Here is a 19,360-nt window from a genome sequence, read left to right on the forward strand (position 1 = left end):
TGAGTATTAAATTCAAAAAATGTTTGATTACTTGAATGGTGGTAGATGGCTTCCAAGTCCAAGTACAAAGATTGGTGAGATTTCGATAACAGTGACATATATCCAACTCAAGAGAGGTATGTCACGAACAATCTCCCCTCATACTGGTTTAGGGTTTGATGCATGTATGTTGACTCGTGATTTGTTAAAGGGTCTTCGTTAGAAGACATTGGCAAAATTCGTCAACCAACATGCGTACGAGTGTGGAGAGAATGGATCAGACACATGCGCCTCAGATCGAGCCCATACATGCTATGGCAACATTCGACCAAGATGCTCCTCCAAATGGTATGTGGATTTGGTGTCGTTGCAATATGTCAATCTTTATGCCAATCTTTATGTCAATCTTTATGCCAATCTTTATGTCAATCTTAAATATGTAACACATACAGAAGGAACAGATGTTCCTCGCCCAGATTCGAGGGAACAAGGCTCGTGCGCGTATCTATACTGAGTATTGCTGCCTCTCGTTAAGGTGGTATCGCAAAAAAAGTGACATGGAATCACATTTACGCAAGGAACATGGAATAGACATAGTCCTACCACGCGTGATGCGTATAGAGGAGGAGGGTATTCCGGGGGCATGCTTTAATAGCTATGAGCGTTAGAGATCACTAAGAAGATTCATGGACCTCGAAATCAAGTACAACAGAAATTGGCAAACATATATCCGGAAGTTGAAGGTTAGGGTTGTTTCGAGGTACAACTCTATTCCTGCTGAACTCCATCTTAACATAGAGGCAGAGTTCGTGGCACGATTTATGGACAACGAGATGGCCATATATGACCCCAAAAAGGATGAGCGTTTGGAGATGTTGACGAAGAAGATAGCATCCGGTTTGGATTCTTATGTAAGTATGAGCGAGGATTTCATTTCAGATATGTGTTGGAGGGTGGGTTTATTGGTAGAATTCAGATAATAACATATGTCTTATTGTGGTGAAACAATGTAAAAAGGCGGGGATATCCACCCAACCGCAGGGTGTGTCCACGGATGCGGATGAGGCTCTAAACCCATCTGAGGGTGGTGTGTCCACTGCACCGAGACGGAGACGACAGAAGATGCCAGTCCGACAGAAGGAGGTCAAGTCAAACACTGATGTTTATTCCCTAACATCAGATTTAGATGACGTTGCATCGGATGTGGCCATAGTTCAAATTCAGCATGGCAAGGGCATAAGGTTACGGATCCAAACACCAAATAAACACTTTTCCAGGTAGGGTTTATGTGAAATATAAACTAGTATCCTACTAACTGACATGGGGTGTGATGTACCTACTCAAACTACATATTTCTATGCATTCAGGTACCAGTTGACCTGCCAACGCCTCGATTTGGCCCTTGACGTTGGCAGTTCAGTTGGTACCTGAATGCATAGAAATATGTAGTTTGAGTAGGTACATCACACCCCATGTCAATTAGTAGGATACTAGTTTATATTTCACATAAACCCTACTTGGAAAAGTGTTTATTTGGTGTTTGGATCCATAACCTTATGCCCTTGCCACGCTGAATTTGAACTATGGCCCTCCTTAGGAAGGTGGTTGAATGTGATTTTATGTTCATTCCGATCGTGCTTGACGGGCATTGGGTGTTGTGGACAAAGATGCGATAGAAAGTTTCTAAGCTAACTAGCAAAGTAGTCTTTTGCGATCCATTGAACAACGCAATGACTGACAACATGCGGAGAATGGTAGAGTTGGCGATTCGGAAAATTTCATCTGAACCGTCAGACCACACCATTGTGCCCAAGGGTCGACAACACGTATTGCACATCCCAACTCAGCCAAATTGTTGGGATTGTGGCTTTTACGTGATGAAGACTATCCAAATGTTGGTGGGGGAGTTCTTACAAGGATGGATATCTCCAACTTTTGTAAGTGTAATTGCAATGCTTTATTCATGTGGATTGTGTATAGATGTGTTCTTATACATATTTGGTTACAGGGCACAGAGATGTGGTTCACCAAACGCGAAGTGGATTCACTTCGGATTCATGTGGACGAGTGGGCACGAAGGGTACTAGGATTTGCACCTGCGACCGGTGGCTCCATATTGTAAATTTTGTGAATGTTGTTTTCAACACAGATTTTGCTATAGAGCTGATGTTGTAACTATATTTTGGAATACACACAAATTTTGTGTAGTGAGAATTGACTCATTGTATATTGCGATTACTTATTAATGGAAATGTTGTTTACAACAAGTGTTTATGTCAAGTTGATTTGTTGTTTTAAACCAATCACAAGTTGTGATCTAAAGTTGATTTGCTATTTTAAACCAATCTAAGTTGTGATCTAAAGTTGATTTGCTGTTTTAAAAGTTTCTCAAGTTGTGATCTCCAATAGATTTGATGTTTTAACCAATCTCAAGTTGTTTACCAAAGGAGGTCAATAACATGGCCAACAAGTTAAAATTTGGGAGTGCCATGTCAAGGGTTGATTGGTCTTTGATGATGCAAGATGCCTATGCCCTCCAAGATCTTGGGAAGGTGGCTCATGTCCAACCCTACTTGCTTGGTGAATATGGATCTCTTGCAAGGGAACCATTCATCTTGGTGCTCCAAGATGAATGGATGTTAGAGATGTGTGAGCGATTGTCAATAACCAACTCTTGGGCAATCGACTTCATGTTTAAAACAAACCAATTTGGCTTGCCATTATATGCAATTGTGGCCCCAAATGCCATGGGAGTTGGTATCCCATTATGGTACATGATATGTAGTTCTAATAAGGGGTCTAACCATGAGCAAGTAGCTTTAGAAACTTGCTTGAGAGTCATATTCGCACGGATGCCCAATGTGAGGCCAAATGCCATAGTCATCGATAAAAGTTGGACATCATATAATGCCATAAGTAATGTGGTTGCAATAGACCGATTATCTTGGATAGTTACAAATGGGCAAAGGTCGCAAACACGTTGTCGACTTTTGTTGTGTCACTTCCACGCAAAAAAAACATGGTTGGACAACTTGTTGCCAAAGGTAAGTGCAACTGAGAGAAACCATCTTTATAATCGGATGTGCCAACTCATGCAATGCATTATGGAATCCACATTCAATGCCCAATGTGAGGAGTTAAAGGTAGAATATGCAAACAAGCTAGGTGTTTGGCAATATATAGAAGGATGATGGTGTGGCTTGACATGTGTGTGGAGGAAACTCTGGCCCAAATTTGGTAGAATGTTCAATTACGGACATGTTGACACTACCAATCTTGTGGAGAGACATTGGTAGTTTATCAAATATACTGCCTTAAGAGGGAGGATAAACCGATTAATTACCGATCTTGTGCATGTTTTAATCGGGGGCAGTCAAATTGGCACTTGCATCGAGGGTACTGTTATTGAATGGTACAAGCAATGACAAGAAATATGTGAGAGTGGTAGATTTGCACCACGTGCAAATTGTAGGGATCAAACAACAAGACTTAAAGAGGCCGAAAGGCTACTAGAGGTATGAAACGAATGATGCAACAATGCATATTGTGGACGAGCCCCAATATTGGTTTAAAATATTGAGCTTGACAAAACTGAATGTATGGTATAATGTACATCGCTCCAATGTTCATATTGTGATTGCCAAGACCCTATAAGTAAATGTAAGCATATACGCGGCATCAGGATGATTATTGAGAGGCACATGCCACATCTATGTGGGTCGTTGCCTTTTATAGATCATGCAACCCATATGCGCAATGACCATTTCACAAAAACGGAAGTGGAGACAGAGGTAGAACCAGTCGAGGAGACAAACCTTATAACATCACAAATGGAGGAATGGGAGTCGAAAATACAAACGGTTGAGGGGGCTATTCAATGTCTTAGGCAAGGGTTACAATCTCGCGACCGTGCAACAATTTTGGCATGTATGGAGTCCATTGAAGAAATAGGTCAGACATTGGTGTATCACCTAGGTGCACCAAAACCAACCAATGAAGAAGACCGTGAATCCATAAGGCGTAAGCAAGCAATTGGTGCAAAAAGGGGAGCATCAATCAACCTTTCACAAGATCTTATTGGCAGCTCCCCAAACACTTCCAAGGCACACACAGGAAAAATGCAAAGAGGCGCAAGTCGAGCTAGGAGGCGATTGCCAATATGTGCTACAAAGAAGATGTGATGCTTGCCTTGCGATGCCTTGACCTTTAGATCAAGGGACTCAAATGTTGATTGTTGCAAGAATTGTGGTCGCATCTTGCCATCATCTCCGGATGAGCCATAAACATAGCTTGAGTGGTTTTGCGGACCGGTGCATTTGGATTTGCACCATCCGATGTGGGGAAAAAAAACGCGCGAAGAAATCGTCACTTTTTGGGGAGCCCGACTAGGATCCCTACTGTCTGACAACCTTTGTAACTAGGAGCCCGACTTTATCAAAAGGAGCCCCGCTCATTATTAATGAGCACTAATTATAAAAACCCTGAATCACTCATTTTGAACCTATTTTGAAAAGAGAGTTTTAGGGTATTTGGAGGGAAGAATCAGAGAGGAGCACCACTTTCCATCAAAATCAGAGAGGTACAACACTTTCCGCCAGAATCCGGGAGGAGCACCACTTTCTGCCAACGAGCACTTCCCAACCACCTACATTCGATCTGCAAAATGAAGGCAATAATAGGTATGTATTTTCATGGTTAATTTTTATGTTTTACATCGTTTAGGGTTTCTTTTCATTTACATTTGATCACATGGTTCCATATTCTAACATGTATCATATAAATGCATTGTTATAATTTCAGCATCAATATGATGAAATGTTGAGGAGGAGCCCAATAGTCTATTGTGACCCGTTGAATAATCCACCGACAGTCAGCTTGAAGACATTGGGTGATTTGGTGATACATCATATCTCTACTGTTGCACCTGACCATTGCATCATTAGCGACGAGCGGCATCATGTATTGCATATCTTGACCCAATCCAATGGGACAGATTGTGGGTTTTACGTGATGGTTACAATTTGGATGATGGTTGAGGAGTTCATTCAAGGATCCGATTCAACAAATTTTGTAAGTATGGCCCAAGTATTGAATAATGGCATTTGTTATTGTAAAAGCTGCAGCAAATGTGTGCATTGGTGTAGGGTAAGGAGCAATGGTTCAGATTCGAAGATGTGGAGCTCCTTCGAAAATGTTGGCAAAATGGGCATTAACCGGAGGAAATGTTATACTTTGTAACATAAAATATATGATATCGGTGTATTATCAAGATTTTTTGTATCAATTTTTTGTAACAATGCTGTAAATCTTTTTAGTACGTTGGAACCAAGGCTACCAACCTTTTTTGCATATTGTAACCAAGGCAACTTGAATGATCGTGGCCTATTGTAAATGGTTGATTTTGTAATATGGCATCTATACGTCTTGTGTATCTTCTTCTTGCCTCTTATTTGTAACATGGATGTAAAGCTTGTTTATATGAAATTGTTTGTATACATGCTGATGAGTTCTGATTCTATTCAGAGGATGAAGTTTTGATTTTTCGGTTTTTGTATGCAATGGATTTTGTTTAGAGGATATGATTAATTGACAACATGAGTAATGCAATGGATTTACTTATGATACACTCTTATGCCAATGGATTTACTTGTGATCTACTCTGAGGGTGATGATCTACTTTTTTGTAACCAAAACTGATGATGATGTATATGGATTTTGTAATATCAAAATCAATATTTGAATCTCATTTTGGTTGTATCTGACTCAATGTGGAGTCAGATCTATTTTATAGTTCTGTTTGGTGTTCTTTGATAGGAAAGTCCAATAACTTGTGCCTTCATATATTTGCCTTCATTAAATTGAGTAAGATCTTGAGGAGTTTGAGACATTGGATTAAGACTTCTATTTGATTATCACTTTATTATACTTAGTCCATGATACATATTGTTAATATAGTCTCACGGGTTATCAATCTCTATGCATAAAAAATGTCACTAGATCTCCAATGACATTAAGTTTCAAGTTTCAAATAAGGGTTAATGTTGAAAATTCTGTTTGAAATCCTAAAAAACCATTTTGTTCTATGTATATATTTTTTACACAAGTTTGTATCTATGAACTAAAACTACATATTGGGGCATCTTTATGTGACACATTTTTGCTCATTTTTTCTCACGTTGTTATATTTCTTTGTGAAGCAAACATAAATCACAACTTTGTTATGTTATACATGTAGTTGCACTGAAAAGGCCATCATGGTAATATCTCAATGTTCTTATATGAATAGCCATTGATTTATTGTATGGATCTTGGGTGTGTTAAACCAAGGATTTTCTGTTCAATGCTCAAAAAGGGTCACAATTCAATCTTATAGACAATCCTACAAGAATACTAATATATGAGTTCAATACATGCTAAACTTGTCCTATTATCATGAGATATTGTAGTTGCGTAATGTTAAGAGAGAATGGAGTAGAATAGAATCTATTCTTATTTTCCATTCAGCAAATTTCGATCTATGGGAGCAATTAAACATGTCATCATATATGTGATCCCTTGTGAAGGGGGTTTGCTATTTTGTAGTTAAAAATTGTGTGAAGGTAATTAATGTGCTTATATGCTCATCCTTCTTGGTGGGATTTGAGTATCATGCTTCTCTTGTACGACATCATACTTATTGCATCCGATGAGCATGTGAGAATGATATTCACCATCCACAAGGTTTTCTATGCATACCTTGTATATATTCAAAATTGGGTAGTATTATATTGATACAGGTACTCTAGAGGGATGTATGTATGGAAATTTATTTTTACACCCTAATAAGGAATCTTTCTTGTGGAATTGAAATGTTATAGGTGCCACTGTTTTTTGTACTCTTTAGTAGTTGTTTGCTATGTCTATTTAACCTTGGAAATTCCAAGTGGTGTCCAATGCTTCCTACAAGTTTGAAAATGTGAATGTGTTATTGTGTCATTTCTTCTTGTGTTGATTGATGATCCATAGGTAGTAGTATTCCATGGTAGAAAGTCAAAGAACCAAGAAAATGCCCAAATTATGAAAGCTAACTTTACATGGAACATGAGTGAGTTGCATACTATTGTGAATAGAGTGAATGAGTGAGTTTGAAAATGTGAGTGTGTCATTGTGTCATTTCTTCTTGTTTTGCCTCATGATCCATAGGTAGAGTATTCCATGGTATAAAGTCAAAGAATCAAGAAAAAACCCAAATTACGAGAGTTAACTTAAATTGGAACATGAGTGAGTTGCATATTAAAGTGACAATCACCATAGCCCAAATGGTAAGAGCTAATTTTACTTAAACAAAAGTGTTAAGGGCAGGATGCGGATTAGAAGGATCATAGGGTAAAAGATCTACAATTGCAAAAGACAAGAATTCATCACGTTGTAACTTGTAAAGACGAGAATTCAATACCACTATTACGACCCTTAAATGTAAATGAAGTGTAAAGTGACTAACCAAATGTTGAAACCCTAATAAAGAAAGTAATCGAAGAAGAAAAAAAAACCAAAGAGAAAGAATTAAAAAGAAGAAGGATTTGAACCATAAACCTAGCAAAACTTAAGGATAACTCTAACCAATACCCTATTCATTTTTATTTTATTATATTGCTATATTATTCTTTACTACTTTTACTTTTTTGAACAATTGCGCTCCTTTTGACAAAGTCGGGCCCTGGTGACAGAGGTTGTCAAACAACGAGGCTCCTGGTGACAGACGTTGTTAGCTTTTTATCAAGATTGGACGGTGGAGATCACACACACCATCAATTGAGTGGCCTGCACCGTCCGCGCTCGCGATTCCCTCACTTGCCCTCTTTAATTTTTGGTAGTAGTTAGACACGAGCATCTATCCATCTATATACACACATAAATGCATGCATGCATACATACATATAGAACAATCAGCAACCGAACCGAACCATGGCTTAACGGTTTTAAATGGTTCGGTTCGGTTGAAGTTCACGTTTTCTTAATGGTTCGGTTCGGTTCAGTTTTAACGGTTTGAAACTACGGTTTAAACAGTTTGATGGCTTTTAATTTTCTTTAACAATCTTTTCATTTTTAAGCCTAATTCTCACATTTTAGGAAAAATATTTAAAATTTTGAAAAATTAAAATTTGAAATAATGAAAATTTTTAAAATTTTAAAATTTGACCTAAGTTGAAAACCAAAACCGAACCACGAAACCACGGTTTTAGCAGTTTAATGGTTTAACAGTTTGGATTTGTACCAAACTGTTCGGTTAAAATGGTTTTGGTTTTAATAGTTTCGGTTTAATGGTTTCATGGTTCGGTTTAGGTTTCAAAATTTTTAAATAGTTAGGTTTGGACACTCTCGAACCAAACTGAATCGTTGTCATTTGTTATGTATGGAGGAGAGAGACACACAAAGACATGTTAAAATTCGGCTGATGACGTAAAATCATTGACGCACGAACTCTATTGAACTCATGCCCATCAATTATGCGAAACAAAAAAATTGAAATTACATTGAATCGAGTGTGAAATGTTCTTAGAGATGGTTTACGATCACGATTTGCATTGTAAATATATGTGTGGCAAATATGTATGGCTTGGACAGTGTCCATACAAAAGGGGACATTCTATGTCCAAGGTTCATTGGTCCCTTGGAGCGAGCCTATGATGAAGTGAATCTTGATTTCGTCATGCGAATCGGGCATGATAAGCCATGCCCTCCATGAACTTGTGTATGTTTAAATGGCCCTTATGTGTCTTGTATCCCAATACTTGCATGCATTCCTAATTTGGTTGTTGCCAACATTCCTCTATGTATTCCATGGTGATTGCTTTCCATGTTGTCAATGAAGGTGTGCGCCTATGGGGGAGGTTAGTGATGGCATGTGATTGTCGTTGCATCCAATACACTCACTAAAAGGGGTATGCTTTTGAAGATCTAGCAAGACATAACCAAGGTTTAATGGATATGTGTGCTTGTGGTGGAAGTTAGTGATGCATGTCATTGTTGTTGCATCGAATGTACTAAAATATAAGGGTCGTTTTCCTATGCTTTTGAAGCCCGAGCAAGGAATGGACAAAGTGTCTTGGGTCTGCCTTCTCCATCAATTTGTTGACTGGTGATGAAGCTCTCATAGAGGACAAGATACTTCTCTTTTATGTGTTTGTAAGTTGAGCACGTGCACAAAATGTTCTTCGCTCTCCTTCACATAATTTATGAAATCTATGGACCGTAGGTATGCCGAGTGTTCAACCTACTTAGATCTCTAGTTGATGGGAGAGAACTTTGAGTTGGCCTATATTTTTGTGAGAATTATAGGGCATGTAGACATCCATGTGCCTATGATGTCCTCATCAATCCATTATGTAACAAGTTCATGAAAAAATAACCTTTGTAGTAGGTCATCTTTGAAGGAAAAGGCTCCCTTGGTGTGATTAAAGACATTTGAATATAGACTTGTCATAGGTCTAGCCACAATACCTTGTTTTTTCCTTCATTTTTAAGAGGTATATAGTATTGGAAGGATCCCTCTCTATGTTCTATCATTGTCATTTTCTTCAATTCTTTGAACACCTTAAATATAAATCCTTGAGGTTGAATGGTTTTCATACTATCACTATTTATAATAATTCTTCGTTTCTTAGGTGGAGGATTTGTAGTTCAGACCAAGTGTACATATGCAACAAAACAAATTGTGTGAGATTATTTGTGTGTGTTTGTGTATTACAAAGAGAGCGAGTGAGTCAAAGACCAAACAAGAGGTTACATCTTACTACGTTTTCTCATATTTGTAAACAACAAACCAATATATATATATATATTGTTAAAGTTGTGGTACTAAAGAATCCAAGTAAACATAAAATTAATGTAAATCTAAATATGATGGAAGAGTGAGAGGGATATCTAAGATATCCAATGTAGTTAATGCATCGACATTTTACATTCACTAAGTCAATAGTGGCGTTTAACACATATGCACACCAAGGAGTGCCTATTCACACACACAATGTATGTAGTTGAGATTGTTATCTCGATACTCCCCTTCAAGGTCAATTGTGTTATACCGTCATGGTGGACAATGAACTTAATTATTTTTTACTTGATCTCAAGTTTGGCATGTCAAGTGGATCTAGGATAGGTACTATCGAGAATAGTCTAAATTAGTCTATGCCAAGTGTATTCATTTTGTGATAATATTTGTCATCTAGTGATTGGTGCAAATATGGATGGGTCATAAGTTGTTGTGGGAATACGCTTGCGCCTGTGAAATGTTGCGAGGGACAAATTAATTTCGAATGATGTTGTCGATGAAGGGTTGCAAGATTTTGTTTATATAAGATGGCACATTGTATTGCTTCTATCGATATCTCCCACCTTGATTTGTGTGGGTGCTCTTATAAACAAGGTCTTTGCGCATAGGATAATGGATTTATATTTGGAGATTGTGTGTGTCGGTGTATCCATGCCTCTAATGAACCTTTATATTCAAATTGCACAAGGATTTTATAATAGTGTGTTTAATTAGTTATGTGTGTGAGTGTTCAAAAAGCCGCATACAAGGAAGAATCAATTAGCTAACCACCCATTCAGGCTTTACATTGAGACTTGTTCCATGCATTAACTAGTACGTGAGTTTTGTCTTTTCTTTTGGTATTGGGGAGCTCAAGATCTACTTCTTCAGGCAACAAGCAAATCTCGAGCACACCGGTACCAAAAAGGAAAAACAAAATTTGAGTGCTAATTAATGCACGGGCCGAGAAAAAAAAGAAGTTCAAGGAATCAATATCGAATAATAAAAAAAGGGACCACTCACAAGGAAGTATCAACTTTGCATAGATGCCCACCAACCACAAGCGCTATTATTCAGAACACACAGGGCGTCACTGCGAGTATCAATGGGCCCGGTTCGGTTTCGGTCCAGTTCGGTTTCTTTGCCTTGAAACCAAACTGAATGGAACCAAACCATTTATATAAAACAAAAACCAAACCAAACCGTTTATGACCTTTCAAGCCATTAAACCAAACCATTCAAGAAAAGGCAAACCAAGCTATTTAAACCAAAACCGTCACGACGAGCACTAATTGACGTGTCGAGGGTAATATGTTGGGACACTCAAGATCCACCAATTGCCAGAGCAGAGAGCAACATGCAACTCCAAGGGGGGGGGAGGGGGAGGCGGGGTTACAAGTATTAAGTGTATGTGTGTGCGTTTCTTCGCTGAATCCGGGATGGATTGAGATTCGAGAGTATTATGTGTTGATATGAGCCTCTTTGACTCTCTTCTCTCCTCTTTGTGTGTGTCTTGTTTCTTTTGTCTCTCTATACACACACACAATGAGGAGAGAGCCTGGGGGGGCATTTTATGTAATTATAGAAACAGAAGAGGGGGCATTTTTATGCAATTGTAGAAACCGAAGGGGCATTCTATGCAATTATAGAAACGGAAGAGGGGGCATTTTTATGCAATTATAGAAACCGAAGGGGCATTCTATGCAATTGTAGAAATCGAAGAGGGGGCATTTTTATGCAATTATAGAAACCGAAGGGGCATTCTATGCAATTGTAGAAATCGAAGAGGGGGCATTTTTATGCAATTATAGAAACCGAAGGGGCATTCTATGCAATTATAGAAAAGGAAGAGGGGGCATTTTATGCAATTATAGAAACTGAAGGGCATTTTCTATGCAATTATAGAAACAGAAGAGGGGGCATTTTTATGCAATTATAGAAACCGAAGGGGCATTCAATGCAATTATAGAAACCGAAGATATTTTTCTTTTTCTGCAGAAAAGAACAAAAAAACTGCACTACCATTCTTCCCCTTCTGTGGCGCTCAACCGCCTCCTCTCTTTCTCTCTCTTCTCTCTCTCTCTACTTTCTCTCTCTAATCTCTCTCTCTAATTTCTCTCTTCTCTCTCTCTCTTCTCTCTCTCTCTCTCTCTCTCTCTCTGTGTCTCTCTCTCTCTTCTTTCTCTCTCTACTCTGTCTCTCTGTACTCTCTCTCTCTCTCTCTCTCTCTCTCTCTCTCTCTCTCTCTCTTCTTTCTCTCTCTACTCTGTCTCTCTGTACTCTCTCTCTCTCTCTCTTCTTTCTCTCTGTACTCTGTCTCTCTGTACTCTCTCTCTCTCTCTCTCTCTCTGTGTCTCTCTCTTTCTCTCTGCGCTTCTGAGTGCAGCTTCCTTAGCATAGCGAGCTCTGCTAGCCATGGCCTTCCCTTCTTCCACTCTCCCTGGATCTCTCCATGGCAGCTCCCCTGAAACAGTGAGAAATATGCTGCACACCACAACCACCGCTTCATCATCATCTTCTTCTTCCTCCAATACCTCCACTACCTCCACTACCAATATCTCCTCCTCAGATCAGAAACACCATCGCAAGTCCACCTCTTCTCCGCACAGCTTAGTACACAACTCTTCTTCTTCTTATTCCTCACAATCTCCTCCCCCGCCCTCATTCCTCTCTAGTATCACTAACAGTTACAACAGCATCCAGTCCTCTGCTGTGCTGTGGGGACCTATACATCTAGGTGAAGAAAAGCTCTTCGATTTCCATGAAAGCCCTGTGTTCGGCAAAAACGGCATCCACGAATCTCTAGTGAAAGAGAAACAATATGTATATCTGGATACTCCCACTAGTAGGGGCTCACATGGCGGTGTGCCTGTGTATGTGATGATGCCATTAGACACTGTGAACCCTAACTCTAACACTCTGAGTAGGGCTCGAGCAATGAAAGCAAGTCTACGAGCCCTGAAGAGCGCGGGTGTAGAAGGTATTATGGTTGATGTTTGGTGGGGGATTGTCGAGAAAAACCAGCCACGAGTATATAACTGGTGTGGATACAAAGATCTCATTGATATGGCCAAAGAATGTGGGCTCAAAATGCAAGTGGTTATGTCTTTTCATCAGTGTGGTGGCAATGTTGGCGATAGCTGTTGGTTAGTGATGAGGATCTCTCTTTCCCCCCTCTGCTTTCTTTTTCTTTAGTTAATGTTCTCTTCTTTTATACAATTTGTCTTGGTTTTGCATAAATTACTCTCTGTAGTATACTTTGTCTTTGATTTGCACAAGTTGATCTTTCTTTTTAGCCTTGTTTTTTGTACTTATGTTTGCTGGTGGATCCGTTCAATTCAATCTTTAATCAGTTTTTATGCAAAGTTTTAGGTTTTCTCTTTTGTCTTCATTTTGCACATTGATGTGGATTTGGATCTTCCATTATGATTTTGTGATAATTGCCCATGAGTCATTCTTAAATTCAGTCTCCTAGTCCAATCCTTGCATACAAAGTTTTGAGCAGTTTTCCGCACTTAAATTCACATGTTAAGGTGGATTTGAACCTTACACTACTGCACAAGGAGCCCCTAATAATGTTGACTATGGTAGCTACGGTAAGCATGAGGAACATTGTCTTAATTCTCACATGGGAACCTTATTGCAGATGTGTACGAAATACAAAGGCAATGATTTTCCTCATGAAAAAAATAATCCTTGTGTTATATATATGACGTGCTTTTCCTTGCACTTCCCTACCTATTACACATGAAATTTTCCCCAAATAGAAAATACCCCTACTTTGCCATTGCTCCCCTACACATTATATACACAAAAAATTTCTAAATGGGAAAGGTTTCTCTACGCATTACACACAAAGTTTTCGCATGAAGGAAAGTGGCATTTCATGTGTAATGTGTAGAGAAAGTGAGTCCTTTTGCACATGGGAATATAATGAGTAGGGCAATCTAGGGGAAAGTCAGAGTTTTCCACATGAAAAAATTTCGTGTGTAATGTGTAGGGAATTTGGAAGCATGGGGGAAACTGGGTTCTTTCAGGCAGGTGAACAATTTCATGTATAATTTGTTGGGAAAACATGAGGGAAAATGGACTGTGTCTCACATGCAAAATTTTAGGTGTTATGGGCAGCGAAATCTGCGATAAAGTTGGCTGTTTTCCATATGGGAATTATTGTGTGTACTGTGTAAGTGGGCTGATTCTGAATGCGAAAATGCCAAGAAATAGCTTCTGTATATAATGTGTTAAGGAAACATGAGCAGAACTGGGCTCTTTCACAGTTTGGAAATTTTTATATGTGTAGGGTATGGAACTGTGAGGGGAGGTCCAATCTTTCCCACACAGTAGAATTTCTTTGTTTAATGTATAGTAAACCATAGGGAAAGATTGCTCTTTTGTGCCTGGCAACATTTATTATATGTATTATTGTATAGTATTAATTCCTAGGAGGACATCCATGTGGCTCATTATCAAATTCAAGGGCACAATATCAATAAAATGTACATGCTGTTATTGAGTGTAAATTTTTGGTATTAGATTTTGAAGAAGATGTGGCTGGTGTAGGATCCCACTGCCACCATGGGTGAAAGAGGAGATTGATCAGAACCCAGATCTTGTCTACACTGATAAAGATGGCCGAAGGAACTATGAATACCTATCTCTGGGATGTGATTCGCTTCCTGTCCTGAAAGGTCGTTCACCTATTCAAGTGTACTCAGATTTCATGAGAAACTTTCGCGATGAGTTCAGCGAATATCTTGGAGAAGTGATTGTGGTAAGAGTCTTGGTTAAGCATTTCTACCCACAGTAAAAAAAGAAGAAGCAAATTCATGGATATACTAAATATAAATGTTTGGGCAAACTGATAGGCTACAAAACCATAAAAGTAAAGAAAATAGGGCAATTTTCTCAAAGCTTTCACAAAACTAGCTTAGTTTTGGCAGATATTACTTGTTTTATTGTAAAATGGGTTAATCTTTCAAGAACCTTGATTGTAATAGTAGGTGTAAGTTTTGAAGTCCATGAAAATTGATGAAAATAGCCATATTTCAGTTATAAAATGCCCCATTTTGTTTCCCTAGAGGCTAGTGTTGACATATGTTAATGTTGGTATAATGAAGATCCTCGGGGGGGTTAATCCCTGCTTTTTCTATTGAATTTGGACAGGAAATACAAGTTGGAATGGGGCCAGCAGGTGAGCTGAGATATCCAGCATATCCTGAGAGTAACAATACATGGCAATTTCCAGGAATTGGCGAGTTTCAGTGCTATGATAAGGTATTCACTATTCTTTTATTTGATTTTAGAATGGTGGCTAAAGTTGTTTTATTTTAAAGCTGTTTTGCACTATTTACCTAAGATGTGGAAAAATTAAATCAATACCATAAGCTGTAAGTTTTTTGTCTAAGAAGTTGATTGTTTTGTCTAATATCCTCTTGCATAAATAAATAATGTTGTATTCATGAATGAAATGAGTTCATCATTTGAGTGTGGTGCTGATATGATATCGAATTATGTTTTAAGAAGATACTTTTTTCGCATATGTCAGTTTGGATAAATAACATTGGTAAAAACGAAGGATTTTCATAGACGTGCTTAATATAAATGTTTAGACAAATGTATAGGCTATGAAATCCCAAAAGTATAAAACAATTGGGCAAATCCTTCATATTTTCATAATCTTGAGCTTAGTTTTTGACAGTATCAATGATTATCAATGGGCAAAAAACCCTTTATAAAAAATAGCCAAAAATTTCCAATAGCTTCCATTTAACAAAACCAGCCTCTATTATTTTTGCCATCACACTGCAAATGCACATGCAAATTTATAGGTTATGATATGATTTTCAATATGTTGTTGCACAGTACATGCTGGCAAACCTACAAGCATCTGCAGAGAGTATAGGTCAACCTGGATGGGGAGCAGGAGGGCCACATGATGCTGGACATTACAAGCAATACCCTGAGGAAACGGGGTTCTTCCAACGTGAAGGAGCATGGGATACACCATATGGAAAGTTTTTCCTGGAATGGTATTCAGGAATGCTCATCGAACATGGTGAAAAGATAGTTTCATCGGCTGAGGCTATATTTCGGGGCACTGGTGCGAAACTGTCTGGTAAAGTTGCGGGAATTCACTGGCACTATGGCACCCGTTCACACTCGGCAGAGCTCACAGCCGGCTATTATAACACAAGGACTAGGGATGGATATGTCCCCATCGCGAGGATGTTTGGTAGGCATGGAGTGACTTTGAACTTTACTTGCTTTGAAATGAAAGACGAAGAGCAATATCCGTCATCCGCCTTGTGTAGCCCTGAAGGTCTTCTGAAACAAGTTACTCTGGCAGCAAGGAAAGCTAGTGTGCCATTGGCTGGAGAAAATGCACTCGTGAGGTTTGATGAAGGGGCACATCATCAAATCATCACGAAATCGAGGTTAAGTGTTGACGGTCATGATACCGCAGATGAAACTATATATGAACCGATGTGTTCCTTCACATTTTTGAGAATGAGCGAACAACTTTTTCGTGCCGAAAACTGGCGTCGCTTCGTCCAATTTGTACACCAAATGGATGAGGGGAGAACTTTCCAACCTTGGGAAGATAGACATTCCACTGCAGACTCACATGTTTATGCTACTACTCCGTTGATTCAGGAAGCAGAGGCTGCAATGTTGTGCAAGTAAAAAGCTCCATACATGTGTAAGTTGATCCTTTGTAATGTATGTATGTACATATGCATGTACTTATGTATGAACTTGTATACTTAGATATATGCCCCCTATAGGCGTATAGAGAGGTGTTCGGTATTCTGTTTTAGTAGTGTTTGTAAACAAACTAATAATAATAATAGGGTCCAAAGATGGCTGATTGTGGTCCATATTCTGTCGGCTTGTAAGTGGCTCATTTGTCACCATTATGACATACATTTTTTCCATTATTCTGCTTGAAGCAAGTATCAATTTTAAAAAGGAGTGATGACATGAAAAACTTCCTTTCCAAGAATGGAATAACAAAAGTTTTAAGTTGGTACATATCGATTTTCAAATATGTTGTTCCTTGTGATTTTGGTTTCCACTATTATGACTTGATATGTATCCCAATGGGCTTACTACCAAAAAAACAATGAAATAGCTATAAATAGAAAAAGAGAGCAAAGGCCACATGAGACGAGGTAGAATTGACAGAAGAAATATTTCTAACCAAACAAATACAAACATTAGATTTTTGAAGTGATTTGTATTATGTGAATAAAAATAAATTCATGCGATATTGATTTTCAAACTTGAGATTATAGTATGTGGTTGTATATGTTAAGGATGATGGATTTTGGCTAGGAACCTCGCTAACCAAAGAAGTTTTTCCGAGTACTATTATACCCGGGTGCTATTTTGATTTGTTCAATCGACACGTGGAGAGAGTCTATCAATGCCCTTTAGTTGATCGTTGGAGTTGCATGTGGAAAGAAAAGAAATTATCAAAATAGATCAAGAAAAGTATGTAAAGTGATTGCATTTTCAACCTAAAAATCTCTAGATGTCGATTCCATTTATATTATGTAATGCATATATGTAGGGGATTCTTATTTCTCCTTGTTATTAACAGATTGATACCAATTCTTAGTTACTCTCTATAGAATGGATCACTTTTATGGGTGATAAAAAAATTCTAGGGTATATAAAAAAGGAAGGAGCATCAACATTGTGGAAATAGCTAGCATGATGGTAGTCATTTTGTGCGAATACTTCCCATGAAGGTTTCAATGTCTTTGATGAAATTCTTTTCATGATTGCATCAACTCATCTCCCTACTTGGCATTTGTCACTTAATTCTCAAAGCATGAGGAGTTATGTTGGCCAATAGCCAACGAGAATGTCTTGACTTTATGCCATTGATCTTCCATTTCCAGGTCCAACTACACAAAAGTGAAAATTTTGATATTAGGACTAGGAAGCATGTACTACACATTACAAGTCTAAATCATATGAACCAAGGAAGTCTAAATCATATATTCAATAGACACCATTCCACCTGCTTACCAATTGCAACAAAAAAAAGTTATCTTTTTTATGCACATGGATTTGCTAAAAAACAATGTGAAACCATTGCAATCATAAATCATATGAGCAACTTAAGACATATCCACTGATCTCAAGCTTTACTTGAAACACACAAAGCTTACGGATTCCAATATTAAGGATATGTGCTCAAGCTTCGAGCAATGGGTTTCACATTGCATATAATATAACTCTCTTGCTTAGTTTGCCCCTTTTAACAACCTCGATCTGTCCAGGTTTTTTTCTAGTGACCACAATAATGTTATGGGCATTATGGAAATATCGGTGTAACCGACTTTATGATGCGGTAGACATTCATCTCTTGGATGTGCTGCTTGAGATATGGGAGAACTTGCTGGCCAATATGATAATATGCAGGGTTCCCCATATACTGTGAACAAGAGAAGGAAAAAGCTTCTTCACTTAATGGAAAAAGTTGCCCCTGTTTACAATGTCAACTCAAGAGCTTCAATGACAATATCAACTTCCATGGACTCTTTCTTGAATATCAACAAATGTAAACATCTTTTACGAAGTTCGATATTTGGTCCTAGAATTATTTTACATCATTGCATAAGAAAAGTTGTAACCTCCTCAGCCGCTAGGTTCAAGTTGTAGCCTTCAGGCATTTTTTCTTAATACTATTGAAGAAATCCTTTAAAAAATAAAAATAAAAACTCTCTTGCTTAGTTTTGGTTTTACATAAATTCATGTTCTAGAAAAAATAATTTAACCACGACTGAAGATATGCTACTAACTAACCCTTACCACTAATCCTTGAATAATCTTAGATAAATTGCACGTAATCCCTTGTGTAATAAACAACGGAAAACCAAGTTATGATGGCATCTCCCATTCCAACTGAATTTGTTGTTTGTACAACTCTTGCACACAATAAGTTGTAAGTCACCTAGTTTGTTGGTAACATTAGCCTATCAATATGAAAACTTGTAATATAAACTATAATATATCAATACTAAAAATAACCATTATGTCATAACATTAGTTTACTATCCAATCAATGAATACTTGGATATAATTATCTTCATATAGCTCTAGGATTGCTTACATTGAAAATATGTTGATCCAACTTCTAGTGTTCAAGTCTCAACCAAAAGACAAACCTATAAGTATTCACATTCGAGACAAGCTATACTTCGATGGATCTTCCATCAATGGATCCCATACATTCGTCATGTTCGAGATACCATTATATTACACATCTCCATATACATAATGAATGGTATGTTATAAAAAAATAGCACCAAAGTTCTGTACATTGTTACAATAGTAATGAACAACAACAATGAAGTTCGAAATTGATCTGTCAAGAGCAAATTGCTCATTAGAAAGATAATAATCAAAACACAACTACAAAAAGTTTTTATAACAACCATTTAGATTAAAGCATCAGTACAAGATTCATTGAAGACCTACAAATAGCCATGCATACTAAATGATATTGGAATAGAATATGCTCCAAAAACTGCACTATGCCTACAAACCTTGTAATCATGCCAATTAGAATGTGGGAAT

General features: G+C 37.9%; 1 protein-coding gene across 1 annotated transcript; it reads left to right on the plus strand.

Annotated features, from left to right (window-relative positions):
- Nucleotides 1–12,135: 12,135 nt before the first annotated feature.
- LOC147860851 (beta-amylase 3, chloroplastic-like) lies at nt 12,136–16,741 on the plus strand. Its single transcript, XM_087323469.1, has 4 exons — nt 12,136–12,915; nt 14,330–14,540; nt 14,933–15,043; nt 15,632–16,741. The coding sequence occupies exons 1-4, from the start codon at nt 12,185–12,187 to the stop codon at nt 16,451–16,453; spliced, it is 1,875 nt and encodes a 624-aa protein (XP_087179595.1). The 5' UTR covers nt 12,136–12,184; the 3' UTR covers nt 16,454–16,741.
- The last annotated feature ends 2,619 nt before the right edge of the window (nt 16,742–19,360 follow it).

The sequence above is a fragment of the Azolla caroliniana genome, unplaced genomic scaffold (assembly GCF_043228905.1).
Source record: "Azolla caroliniana isolate FFs.n. ecotype wild unplaced genomic scaffold, voAzoCaro1.0.p SCAF_8, whole genome shotgun sequence".
Taxonomy (NCBI): Eukaryota; Viridiplantae; Streptophyta; class Polypodiopsida; order Salviniales; family Salviniaceae; genus Azolla; species Azolla caroliniana.